The 14,193-nt window shown below is 52.7% G+C and overlaps 1 protein-coding gene across 1 annotated transcript in view; it reads right to left on the bottom strand.

The window, feature by feature from the left end:
• Positions 1–9,198: 9,198 nt before the first annotated feature.
• CHRDL2 (chordin like 2) overlaps positions 9,199–14,193 on the bottom strand; it is a 37,646-nt gene continuing 32,651 nt past the window's right edge. The window contains exons 12-13 of the mRNA XM_072850991.1: positions 12,058–12,150; positions 9,199–10,227 (exon numbers count right to left, since the gene is read on the bottom strand). Of these exons, the coding sequence (XP_072707092.1) occupies positions 10,148–10,227; positions 12,058–12,150 (173 nt within the window). The 3' untranslated portion in view covers positions 9,199–10,147. The remainder of the gene's footprint in view (positions 10,228–12,057; positions 12,151–14,193) is intronic.

The raw sequence follows: 14,193 nt of genomic DNA, 5'->3' as shown, positions 1-14,193 counted from the left end.
CATCCAGCCAAAAAGCACGCCCAAATGCAATGTCCCCCCGCCCCAAGCCGGTCACCTTGGCTTCCCCCAGTGACCCACAGGGAGGAATGGTGCTGCAAAGGCAGAGCTTGTGCCACTGGACATTTCACAGCAGCCCCTTCCATCACTTTGTCACTCTTCCCTTTTGAACTCATATCTATGTTCTTGGCCATCGAAGAAGCCATGGTGCCTGTTCCAGCCCATGGGTTGAACCTCACCACCCCAGCCCGGCTGGGACCTGCACCTTCCCAGGGCAGAGAAGGTTACTTGTCTTCCTCTGACCACCCACAATCCACCCCTCTGGGCCTCCAGACCAAAAGTCTGTCACATAGCCACATTTCAGGGCTGTCCAGTCAATCCCGAGCAGATGTATGGGTGTATGATCAGATGTGAGCACGAGTCACGCTGCTGTCGGGTCACGCAAGCGATTGCCCCGTTGACAAGAGGAGGTCGATGCATCCAGCTGGCAAAGCTCCTGGTGCAAGTTGTGGTGGCCACAACAGTGCCCCATGAAGGAAGATATGCCCCACATCAGTGCTCCTGTGGCTATGTCAGGGTGTAGAGAGCTGGCTGCCCTCTCTGCAGAAGACATGGTGGTATCCATGCTTAGCATAGCCTCCACCAGGCATGGCCAGACACCCAGGTCCCATGGGCACGGCGAGCGTGTTGCATAGCAGTGATTGCAGCAAAAACAGGGCTATAAATCCATGTATTGTTCCCACCCAAGACCCCATCCACACCCAGACACACTCCCAGCCTGGGGGAGACGGGGGACAGTGCATCTCACATGGCTGGTACAAGGTGGTGGTGATGGGGACACAGAAGCCCATGGTGCCACCACTCCTCCTCCCACGATGCAGGAAGGGGTCGATGTGCCCTGGGGATGCATGCCCAGGCATGAGGATGGGGGGAAGGTGCTGGGTCCCCAAGGGGAGAGCATTTGGGGACTGTAGAAGACAATGTTGAGGGTGGGGGACCCCAACTGTGGGCAAAGGGAGGGATGAAGGTGGTCTGGGGAGGAACAAGCATGTGAAAGTAGAGGGATAAGGGGATAAATGGGACGGTTCTGTCTAAGCAGGTGGATGGTCACTGCACTTGTCCCCAGTCAGTGCAGTTTACCTCATTAATTAGACTTAATTTCCTCATTAAGCTCCATTTCTAACTGTTTTCCTGGTTGAGGGGCTCCTCTGCGTGTGCACGTTTTTGGTGGTCTGGGTGCCAGCAACAGAGTCAGACCACAGGTCACAGCCGGGTGTTGAAGATGCCATCAGTCTGGGACGGATACCGGAGAGTCTGGGGGGCTGCGAGTTGGGATTCGTGGGACTGGGAGGTCCAAACCAGCTACTGGAGAGACCATGGGACCTGGGTGTTGGCTGCTGGGAAGGCCATGCAGGGTGCACATGGGCTACCAGATGTGGCATCCCCTAACTTACACGACATGGGGAGACCCACTTCTCGGGTGGCCACCCGGAGATAGACTATACATGACTCTGTCCTGAATTTCCAGCAGGCTTTGAGGTGCAGGTTTGGACACGGTGGGCAACCGCTTGCCCTTAAAAATCAACAGTGCTCCCCGCTGCCTTCTCAAATTGGGGGAAGCCCAACTTGGCAGACCCTCAAATCCATCTTCTGGCACGCACAAGAAACTGCCCAATCTCCAAAGTGGTCCAAGTCCTTCTGAGCACCAGCAGAGACCTCTGCAAACCCCAACCCTTCCATGGGGACGGCTCAAGCTTCACCTGCTCAAACTCAGCCCCCAAAGCTTGAAGAGGAGCATGTCCAGGGCAGAACTCTTTGTTATTTGGACATGTTTAGGTTTAGACTGGATATTATGAAATTTTACTTCACTGAAAGGGTTGTCCAGCATTGGAAGAGACTGCCCAGGGAAGTGGTGGAGTCGCCATCCCTGGAGGTATTTAACAGACGTGTGGATGAGGTGCTTAGGGACATGGTGTAGTGGTGGGCTTGGCAGTGTTAGGTTTACGGTTGGACTCGATGATCTTAAAGGTCTTTTCCACCCTATACGATTCTGTGATTCTGTGATTCTATGTTGGCCAAGCTCTTCTCCCCTGCTCCTTCTAAGGCCACCACCTTCCCATGTGGGGGCACTGACCCGCAGCTCAGAGGGGCACAGCGAGATACGAGGTGATGTTTGCTCCGCAGTCCCTCTCCCTGTGTCTAATGGGTCCATCAGGATTATTTTCATTGTCTGTGCAGCTGGGAGGCAAAAAGGGGTGTCTGGGCCAAGCAATCCTTCTTACTTCATTTTCAACTGTTTTCAAAGCCCCTGATCAGACGACCCAGATGGTGCTAAATGGCCATGAACAACCTTTAAACAGTGGGTTATTGTTGTGCTCATTGAGTTAGATAATTGTGATGGGCCTGAACTAATTAATTTCTACCCAAAAAAAAGCACTGAATCATGGTCTTTTGGCAATGCTGGTGAGAAGGACTCATAAGCAGCTTCCTTCGGATTTATCCAGCCTGTACAAACAGGGATCTCCGCCGGGGGCTGTGTGCTCCCATGGGCAAAAAATAGGAGAGCGAGAAACACCGCACTGGTGCACCGGAGAGGGCAGCCGGAGGCGGCGTGGGCGGCTCTCCTGCATCCCACGGGGCAGGAGGACCACGAGCACCATGGGATGCTCCTCCAGCTCCTTTGTACCGTCGGTCTGTCCTGCCTCCCCTTTGGAAGCCCCACATTTGAGGATGGTCACGTAACATGTACAGGGCAGGGAGGCCAAGCATCGCACCGGAGGAAAGAGCCCCCGGGATTGCAGTCGTGCCGTGCCGGTCACATTTCCTCCACCTCCCTTCAGCTCCAGCCCCGCCAGCTGCAGTCTCCGAGGATTTCCCTGTTTTTCTCATCACCCCTTTCTCGGCACCCGTTTTCTAGGCAGCCAGGGGCTTTTTCCAGTGTCCGGATAGTCCTGACTTGCTGGCAAAGCTTTCCTCTGCAGGGACTTTTTTGTTTCCCAGTTCTGGGGGTGTCAAACTTTGACAAAGCTGGAGGCAGGGAAATGCGATCTCGTTTCCCCAGCAGCTCAGACAACCCGCCAGATTAGGTACATCCTGAGCTGCTCCGGCATCCAAAAAGGTGCAGAAACAGGGGAAAAGAGCGATTACAGACACATTTCTATGTGAGAAGAGACAGGAAATATTAGGACTGTTTAGTCTGGAGAGGAGACAGGTCCGCAGTGGCACGAGAACAGCCTGTGAGCCGTGCAGCACGGACAATCCTCTGGTTTCTCCATTTCTCATCGCCGAAAAAGAAAGGGATGTGCAGGGGAGAGTGGATGCAGGGGAAACACTCACCCAGCACGGTGCGCGGGTCTCTGTGGAGAGCTACAAGTGCTGTTTTAGGAGAAATCCCATCCCTTTGGGGAGAAATCCCCACCTTTGGCTGGGGGAAGGTGATATGAAAACATACATCCCAATTCATTGGGAGATGCTTCATCTACGAGCCAAAAATTCAAACCATCTCCAGAGCCGTGGGCTTCATACAGGGCTTTCAGGGCAGCACCGAACCCAACAAAACCATCTTTTATGTGACTTAATTTTCCCATGGCAGAGCCCTAAGGGTGTAGTGACACCCCAAATAGAGCAGAGCATGTCACCAGCCCCTGCTCTCCCGTCTTGCCCAGCGGGGAACGAGGCTCCAGCGGACGGAGCTGAGAGGTATTGGCTTCCCCTTCGCTCCTGAGCTGCCTGCGGGGGAAGGGGGGCTTCATGCAGATTAAGGTGAAAGTAGATATTTTGCATGACTGAAAATCCGATGCAATGGAAAACAGCAGGAGCCAAGGAAGTGAGTGTAGCTGGCAATTATATAGACATATAGTTTGGAGAAGTGTTTTGACTAACCTGATAATAGAGCATGAAATAGCATGGCTCTGACGTAAAAAAACCCTAAGACCCCGGAGGTAGAGCCAAGATTTCTGATGGTGACTTGCCATCCGTCCCAGAGCACACAGCCACGGGGTAATTCAGGTTGGACGGGACCCCAGGAGGTCCCTGGTCCAACCTCCGGCTCCAAGCAGGGATAGCTTTGAAGTTACATCAGGTTGCTCAGGGCTGCGTTCAGGCAAGGGCTGAGTTTCTCCAAGGATGGAGATGCCCCCCCCTTCCCTTGGTCCCTGTTCCAGCATTTGATCAGCCTGAAGGGGAGAACATTTTCAGCGTATCTTCCAGCTGGGCTGGGTCCAGCCTGTCACTGCCTGCCTGATACTGGGGACCCAAACTGGACCCAGTGCCCAAATGCGCTCTGCAGCCATCAAAGGTGTCTCAGCACAAGTTGCAGCAACCATGGGATATCTAATGCAAGTATTGCACACAAAACAGATCACAGCAAGAGGAGAGAGGGATTGCAGGAGGGCTGGCAGGACATATGGGTCCCATAGAAGAAGCAGCAGGAGATATGGGTCCTGCAGAAGCAGCAGCAGCATGCAATTAGATCATGACATCTTCTCCCCGAGGGCTGAGAAGGGGCTGCGGTGAGGGGACAACTGCCCCAGCCAGGGATGCTGCATTAAACACCCCAGCGTGTTGCTGTTGCCCCATGGAGCCAAATCCCTTCCAACAGGAGAGATGCTGCCGTAGTCCGATTGCATGGATGCACCTGCAAATACGCCGAGGAGCCCACAGCGAGTTAAGTGGAGGAGCTACCCAGCAGCGCTCAGAATTAGCAGCATTTAACCCACATGCAAAATGCTGGCAAAGGCCAGGCAGAGTGGCAAAACCCGTCGATGCCACCTCATCCCTCATGCAAGAGCCCTTCTCCTTGCAGGGCTGGGCATGCTGATGTCCCCCTCATCTCCTGGCTCAGGCCAGGGCTGGTGTCTGGGTCCATGCCAGGTTCTCTAGGACAAGACTTGTGAAGCCCCAAAGTCCTCAGTGTCATACAAACTGCATTTGGGTGTTGGCTCTGAGGTTTTTTTGGCTCTCAAGACATCAGGCAACGTCTATGTGACAGCATCAAGACCCATGCTGCTCCTCCAGCTCGGTGGTGCCACCAATGGGTCCTGGCTTTCTGCTCACGGGTTTTATCCACATCAGCAGAGGTCCAAGCTGGCTGAAACTCCTTCTCATGCTCTGTGGCTAATTCAAGAGAAACATGGGGAAGGCAGTCCAGAGCAGAGGGACATCAGCCAGGTTATGCAGGGAGGTCTCAGAGAGCTTCATCTTTCCCACATCGTGCATCATCTCTGCAACCACAACCTGAGGTTTCTCCTTGCTCATAGGTGCGCAAACACAATCAGGGTTGCAAGGTTTTGTTCCCAGCCCTTGAACCGATCAGAAATGAGTCGCAACCCGCACAACTGGACAATGACAGGGCTGCAAACCCTGTTAAGAAGCTGTAAGGAAGGTGGCCCAGCTGTAAAGAAAGACTACAAAGGTGCTGAGCTACCTCGAGGTAAGGGGAGCAAGTGCAATCATTAGTGAGGGTTCATGGACGCTTGGCTCTATACGTGGCAGGGCAGGGTGGCCTCAGCCCTGCACACACCAGGAAGGACCCCGTCCCTGTTGGTCCCCCAGCCATGGTGGGATGGGCACCCGTGTCGTCAGGGCTGCAGCAGAGGTGACAGTGAGACATGGATGTCCCCAGGGAATGTCCCCTGCAGACCCTGGGAGCAGCCCCCTCAAACCCTCTGCAGAAAGCCCAGCCCTGCCCTGCAAACTCAGCATCACAAGAGATGAAAGGTCCTACGGAGCTGTGCCAGCTCTGCCCCCAAATCAACCCCATCTTCACGGCTTGGGGTGGAAACAGGGTGATTCCTGCAGAGGCAAACGGACGCAGGGAGGAGGAGCAGGGCGAGGGAGGCGATGCCACCGACCGCGAAATGTTGGCTTCTGATCTGTGGCTGCTGATCCAATTAAAAGGGTTAATCCCCAGAGATGCCCCAACGGGGAAAGCAGCCTCTAAGAGGTCCCCCGTTGGGGAGGTAGGGTCATTAGGGCAGGATCCTGGGACGGACGGGTCTGGCGTATCACTGACACGATTGCAGGAGATTACCCACCGCTTGCAGCCCTGTCCAGCCCCACAGCAAGTCCCTCTGCCCCTCCTCAGCCACACGTCACCAGGCAGTGCTACGCGCGGAGGTTGGTCACCAGCCCACGTGGCCCCTGTGCGTGTCCCCAGCGCTCCACTGGGATGTTTTTTAACAGTCCTGGGAGAAACGAAGGTCTCTGAGAGTGGCCAGCACTCAGGGTAAACCAAGGTAAAGCTGATGTCTTCTCCCTCCCATACCACTGCAGGAAAAAAGCCAGAGGGCCCAAAAGGTTATGGCTGGAGAAGGATGGATGGGGAAGGATGGATGGAGAAGGATGGAGGGGAAGGATGGATGGATGGATGGGAAAGGATGGATGGATGGATGGATGGATAAATGAATGGACGGATAAATAGATGGATGGGGATGGATGGATGGGGAAGGATGGAGGAGAAGGATGGATGGATGGGAAAGGATGGATGGATGGATGGATGGATGGATAAATGAATGGACGGATAAATAGATGGATGGGGACGGATGGATGGGGAAGGATGGAGGAGAAGGATGGATGGATGGGAAAGGATGGATGGATGGATGGATGGATGGATAAATGAATGGACGGATAAATAGATGGATGGGGACGGATGGATGGGGAAGGATGGAGGAGAAGGATGGATGGATGGGAAAGGATGGATGGATGGATAAATGAATGGATGGATAAATAGATGGATGGGGACGGATGGATGGAGAAGGGTGAGGAACCCACCTGAGAAATCCGTGGTTGCAGCTCTGCCATCTGAAGGGAGAGCTGAGCCCACCCCTCATATCCCTGTTGGCTCAGGGGTGGGTAAGATGGGTAAGAGCTTCAGATGGGTAAGAGCCCTTCCTGCCTCACTGCAGAGAGCAGAGGGGAGGTTTTTGGGTCTCCCTGGGTGGAGACAAGCTGTCCTGTGCCACCTGTGGCTTGTGTCCCTTGGACAGCAGACACCGGTGCTGCTCCAGGACCAGTGCAAGGCAAGGTGCCTCCAGGCTTATTCCTCCAACCAAAGCAGCAAAAATCAATGTCGTCCCAGTTTTCTCTGCCAAGAACCGGCAGCCGAGATACGGCGCTTGGCTCCTGCCTAACTGGAGCTCGCCCCTTTGGTCTGTGTTGCCGCAGCGAGTGAGGGGGAACAGCAGCCAAGGCGAAAATGTTTTATTGTTCAATATAAAATTTATGGGGTGCCTTTTATGACAGCGTCCCAAAGCAGGGCTGCAGTAAAGGGATAACTAAAAGGCAGCAGAAAACCTGACTTGCAACAACAGAGAGCTGGCAGTGGTGTAATGCCTGTGGTGGGGGAGAAGCTGACACCGGAGAAGATGAGATGCTGCTCGGAGGCAGCCAGGGCCTGGGGGTGCGATGGGTCTGGGAGATAAAGAAAGTTATGGGAGGATGGGACAGTCACATCATGCAAATGGCATCTTCGGAGACTTCCACAGCTTCCTTTCGTGGTGGGTACGCTCAGCACCAAACCCTGTTTGCTAGGACCAACTTCAGTGCAAGGACAACGGCGGCAGCAGGAGCAGAGCATTCCCGATCCATCCCAGCGCATCTGCACTGGTGCAGCAACCAGGGCAATGCCCTCCGTGTTTCCTGGGAAGGGACCAGGCAGCAGCAGCATCTCTTGGTGGGAAGCTCCTTGGGATGGGACTGCTTCACCTCCACCTTGCTTCTCCATGAAACCTCTCTCCAAAGAAAACCGCTCTTGCATATCACTGTTAATCTCCAACTCTCCCTGCCCAAGGCGAAGCTCAGCCAGGGATTCAGGGCGATGCAGCACCGACAGGGGTGATGCCACTCTGTGGTTACTTCAAACATATTTTTTTAGAATAAATATAATGCACCACGCTCTGGGTGGACGTTACTCAGTGAGAGATGGCAGGGACCTCGTCCCAGGCAGGTTCCTCCATCGCTGCTCAACAAAGGGTTTCTCCTGGCCGTGGAGCAGCCGGCACCATCCACCACCCTCCTGGAGATGGTAGAGGAGCTCTGTGTGCATGGCCCTCAGCTGATTTGCACCCAAGAAGTCTCCTGCCTGTGTCTGGGCTCAGTATAACCCATATGGGCTCAGTATAACCTATATGGGGGCTCAGTAACCTATAGATACCTGCAGGAAACCTCGTCTGGGCCGGGCAGCACAAGTTTTGTGCTGGTTTTCTCCAGGCCATCCCTAGGAACCCAACCGGGCAGCTTCATTTCAAATGCCTGCCGCTTCTGGTAAATGAGCGTAAATTGGGCCTCAGCTCTACTTCAATTAGAGCACGCAAGAGCGAGTTAATTAGGCTGACGAGTCAGGGGTCAGGCTCTGCCTGGGGACTGGCAGCATCCTCCCCACTGGGGCACGGCTGCAGTCATGCATACAGCCGTGGGACAAGAGGGTGGCTTTGCCCCTCTCCCTTTACCCCACGCCACGGGGGACACCCTCAATGCCCAAAGCATCACTGGGATTTTTCCTGGATAAATTTAACCAGATGGGCCCTGTCGCCTGGATCATCGCACGGCTCCGGTGAGCAGTGCCGGGTCGGTGCCCACCGGCTGCTCCAGTTATCCCCGGTTGCTCCTTGCTGCAGATCCGCTGGAGCTGTGGACGCTTTGCTCTCTGGCTTCTTTTCTCTGGCTTCCTTTGGCCGTGCACGGACCCAGTTTCCATCCACATCCCGAGCGCGTGGCAGCAACGGCTGTTTTTTTGGGAGCATAACGAACAGAAAGGGAGAAGGCACAGCCATCCCCGGGGTGGGAGCTGCTCATATTGATCCTTTTACAGCCCCACGTGAGCGGCTGCCTGTCCAAAAGAGAGCACCTGTACTCACTTAGCAGCTTGCTTGGGCCCCCGTCCAGCACGCCAGGACCTCCTGTTTCCTGGCCCTGGTTTGCCCCCAGCCTTTGCCTGACCCCCGTGCCCACTGCCAGCCCCGAGCTCCGTTTTCAACCCCAAACCAGCTGTGGACCATAAGCAAGTGGGGCAGGATGATCCCTTGATGATGAGCAAAACATCCGTGGGATGGTCTCTGCGTGCCCCAATCCCGCATCCCAACCCTGGACGTTGCCTGAGCGAGTGCAAGGGGATCAGACCCCACCAGGATGGGGGTCCCAACGAGGCCCCCCCCCAAGTCATAACATGGACCCCATGGGGCAAGGAGAGTCGGCACAGGAGGCTGAATCAAGAAGACGCTTTAATCAGATTTATCAGACAGATCTGGATCTCCAAATAAATAGATTTATCAAAACAGAATAAAACAAGAAACCAGGGATAAATACATGTACCAAAACAACCTGAAAATCCCCCAAAGCTATTTCCAGACAGGGGGAGGGTGATGCTGCTGCACACCCTCCTCCCCACGCTGCAGAAATGGTCCTGTTCACCCTTTGGGAGATGCCCCTCCTGTGAATACAGCCCAGTAGATATTATGTAGGATATATATAAATATATAGCATAATAATATGCTTAGTAGCGACCTTAGTGCAGTGTTTGGGGTCTCAGACCCTGTCGGCAGGTGGGTCCTCCCAAAAACTACATCTTCAAGTGACCTGCAAAGAAGGGAAAAGAATCCTCCCAGCTGAAACAGAGGAGAAAAGACCTAAGATTTTTCAAGAAATACCCTTTAGAGGGTGTTCAGCCAAAGAAACCCTTTGCAGATCACAGGGGCTCCAAGAAAGGAAATAAGGATGATTTTTCTCTCCTTGCAGGTCATCTTTATGCTGGCGGTGGTAAAAAGCATGGTCTTGTCCTGCTTTACTGCTAGCTCCTGATGCTTTTCAGAAATGCCAGGGTGTCGGGGATGTATCACAGCTCTTCACGTCGCACCAGGTCTCACATCTCTGCCACCTCTCCTTCCTCCCTCTGCACACCCGACATCTTCGGTAGCCGGAGATGACAGATGGCCTCTTGTGCTCTCCTGCTGGAGAGAGGCACCTCCACGGCTGTGGCTTCCATGCGGTTCAATTTGGTTTGTTTGCTGGAATTTCTGTAATTTACACTAGTGTATCCTTTATTGCTGTGCCAGTCTATTTAATAATGCAACTTTTTTTTTTTCTTATATATGTGTATGTGTGTATGTGTGTGTGTGTGTAGATAAATCAATAGCTAGGTTAAAGTTTTTGTTCTTTACAAGTTCTTCGTTTCTTTCTCTGGGCTCTCTGTCATCCTCAGCTCTGATGTCTGGGCTCGGAAGATGTTCCAGTGACCTGGATGTGCAGAGATGGACACTCATTAGCAACAACTCTTGGAGCAGGAAAACACAATTTACCCCACACGTAGCACCCTCCGCACTGGAGGACCCACAAGGACCATGCTGGGAGAGAGGTGGGGAGAGAGGTCTGCCCGCAACGCTGGCCGTGGCCAGAGCAGCTCATCAGTGGCCCCGTAATCTGGTTCTAGACTTTGCCATCTTGCAATTAAAATGGTATTTGAGGTCAAGAGGAGCCCTATATACCTCCTGCAATGCAATTAACAGCACAATCAATGGCATTTCCAATGCCTTCCCTAGAAACCACTCACACGCTCTTAAAAGAAAAGGAGCACAGTCTGAAACAGGGATAAATCCCCCTCTCTGCCTCCTCGATGTGAGTGCTTAGGCCCATGTCCTCCCCGGCGTGTCTGGAATTCGGGCTGACTCCCCGCCTCTCAGGGGGAAGAAGCATTTTGCTTGTCCTCTGACTCATCATCAGAAAGCCAAAATTTATGTTTCGTGGGCCATGGGCAGGTATGCTTCTCTCCTCCTTTCTGTCAGCCCCATTTCTTGGGGGTGGGTTGCTCAAAACCCCCACATCTATACTCATTTTTCTGCTGCTGCCCCAGCCTTGGCTTTTTGTGCAGGGCTTTGCAACCATCTACGGTTGGGGAAGGTCCTGCTGCAGAAGGAGAAGAAAACCCCCTAGGTCGCCCCACAGCCTCACTGGTGAGCTGCAGACTCCCTGCAAAACAAATGCATTGGTGGGAGCTGGGCAACACCCCAAAAATGAGCACAAAGCTTCCCGGTCCCTCTCCTTGGTCCCCCAAAACACCAGCATCCCCGAACTTGCAGGAGGTGGCTGGAGGTGCTTTCCCTCTAGGTGGTCGCTTCCCCTGTAATCCCAGCAAGGATTATGCAGCCCTAATGTCGTCATCCCCAGGGGGGGCATATTTTCTAGCTGAATTAATCTCCTGTTGTGAAGAAATCACCAGCCAATGCTTTCCTAGAACTTGCAGCAACGGCAGAGGGATGATTTCACAACAGGGTTGTTTGTCAGGGGAAACTGAGGCAAGAAGAAGGCGGCACGTGCCAGAGACCCCCTCAAGGCGCGAAGCCCAACCTGGGAGCAGGGACTTGAAAATCCCCCAGGGTTTGGTCAAAAGATGTTGTCTTGAACAGATTGGAGGTGAAAACAAATCTCCACCCTCCCTGGGGCACTGGGTGTGCTGGTATGCACTGGGCAGCAGTGCCGTTCCCGGCTGACCCGATGACCTGTGGGTGCTGGACAATAGGGGAATGGCTCCGATCCGAACCTAACCCATTAAACTCTAACCCAGCCTAGGCGAAGAGGCAGCCAGCGGGAAATAGCACAGCAGTTTTGGTCCACACAGGCACTCTCGGCATGTGCATTGGCATTCCTGCTTTTTGTAACATTTACGCACATCCAAGAACATTAAGAATGATTTTTTAAAATATTTCAAGAGTTTATTTTTTTCCCTTGCATCATTTTTTTTTTTCCGTCGTAACGCCAGATGGATTAGATATAAAAATCAAACAGTTTTACGGACTTTGGAGAGACAAAGCCTTTGGATTTCACAAGCGTGCATCCACTTTTAGAAAGCTGGCTGCCCTTTCTGATACCATAAAGTGAAAATGTGACTGCTAACCAGGAGTGTTGCATGCGCGTGTGAAGACAGGTCAGCCCTGACCCAGCTATGTTTTCACAAGCCTTCTCTCTATGGTTTGCTCCCCATGCCATGCCAGGATTTATGCAGCAAAACATGGGGTTGTTTGGGGCAGGATCTGCCGGAGGAGTGGGGAAATGGGATTTTTCTCTCCCTACCTTCATTCGTCCTGGTGATCAGCCTGAAGTTCTGAGCTTCTTGCTTGAATTCCTGTTTGCTGATCTTCTTGGTCTGTATCAGATGAAATATCCCTGCAGAGAGAAACAGAAGGCATCAGACTCTGCGACGCTCAATTTAAGGCTCAGATGGGTTTGGATGCACACTCCTCTGTCCCCTCCTAAGATGCAAGAGGGACACAGGCTGCACTGGATGCCCCAGGGTCCTGGTTTGGTGCAGGACCTGCTGCCAAAGCCTGGTGGGAGTTTGGGAGCGAATCCAGGGCTGGCCAAGGACCAGGAGAAATCTCATCTGAAAACAGTAACTGCTCGTTAAATCAGAACACAGCAGGGACAACACCACGAAGCAGGTGAAAGCAATAAGATTTTGTTGCTCTGAAAAGCATCTCGCACTGGAGGAGGTCTGATCTCCCCCAAAACCATAAGAGAAATTAAGGTGAGACCAACGGGATCCTGGGATCCCCGTCCTCTCTGCTCACTCTTGACCACCTATCTTCCCCAACCGCAGCGACCCCTCCATCCTCGGATGCTTTCTTTTCCTGGAAGCAGCCAGGGACCAATGTTTTCCATCCCTCTGCCCCCAGCCCTGAAACTCCTCCAGGATGGAAAAAAACACGAATGACCTCAGCAGAGATTGATATTTCTGTCTGTGCCAGCATCGTCCCGTTAGTGGAGGTGCCTGAGTCAGACGTTTGACCCAAGAAAACCAGAACCTGCATTTAGCAAAGGAAGCGACCTTTCTGTAGGATTAGGGGTTACGATATTCATATTCGCCTGTGAAGCGTGACAAACCGGGCAAGTATGCCTGGCATATCCTTCCCCACCTCTCACCCAGGCTCCCCGTGCATCCAGCATCTCGCTGCCGGCAGATGTCAGAGGCAACGTGGTCCCCCTTATTTGGTTAAGAGACTCTCCCTGATTCCCAGCAGCAATTACACATAAAAGAGTATGTAACGAATGGGAATCGGCTAGCAATCCATATAAACGAGATGTTATGGACTGTGGAAAATTAATACAGGAAGTCAAAGACATCCAGAGAAATATGTGATATTTGGACTATTAATAAGTCCTTTAAGTGGGTCAGGAAAATAAGTCCTACCAGTAACAAAAGAAGATACTGGATGGAGATAATAAAACTGTTAATGACGCAAGAAAGGCACAAGTGTTCAATAAATCCTTCTGGTCTATACTTAGAAAGGAGCGGGAGGGTGTGCTTATAGTCCCCGTGGCTGATGAAGCACTTTCCAGTACATTAGTAACCAAGAGGATATTTTAAACAAGAGCTACAAGAGATAAACATCTTTTAATCAACCGACCTAGATAATGTTCACCCAAGAGCCCTCGGAGAGCTGGCTGAGACCTTTGGTCCCCCGGACAGTCATTTCTGACACATGCCAGGAGCTGGGAAGCAGCAGAGGAATGCGGATGATGCTCTAGCACGCACAAGGAGAGCATGAGGCGGCACAGATAAGAATAGCCCACTGGGCTTGCCACCCTCCAAAGAGGCAATACGGGATGGAGCTGGTAAAGGGTGATGCCATTTCCTGGCGAGCAGATCCTGTCCAACAGACAGGATCATTCTTTGCAAAGTTTAGGATGAGATGGAGGGAGGTGATGGGGCTCTTGGGCACTTACCACCTTTCTTGGTGCTTTAAAGGGGCCTTATAAGAAAGATGGGGTTTTTAGCAGCGCCTGTAGCGATAGGGCAAGGGGTGATGGTTTTAAACTAAAAGAGGGGAGATTCAGACTAGATCTAAGGAAGAAATTTTTTATGTTGAGGGTGGTGAAACACTGGCCCAGGTTGCCCAGAGAGGTGGTGGATGCCCCATCCCTGGAAACATTCAAGGTCAGGTTGGATGGGGCTCTGAGCAACCTGGTCTGGTTGAAGATGGCCCTGGTCACTGCAGGGGGGGTTGGACTAGATGAACTTTAAAGGTCCCTTCCAACCCAAACCATTCTGTGATTCTATGATTCGGTGCTTTAGGCACTGCCTCAAGACCAAAAAACAAGCAGAGTCCAGTAGAGCACAAGGAATGAATTAAGGACCAGCCCCATCTCCAAGGGAGCAATTCATCTTTCCTAATTTTGGAGAGACAAGGGAGAGACAGGCTCTTCCAC

Source organism: Ciconia boyciana, chromosome 1 (genome assembly GCF_034638445.1).
Source record: "Ciconia boyciana chromosome 1, ASM3463844v1, whole genome shotgun sequence".
Taxonomy (NCBI): Eukaryota; Metazoa; Chordata; class Aves; order Ciconiiformes; family Ciconiidae; genus Ciconia; species Ciconia boyciana.
Note: the sequence above shows the minus strand (reverse complement) of the source record. Positions and strands in the feature narration are given on the sequence as shown.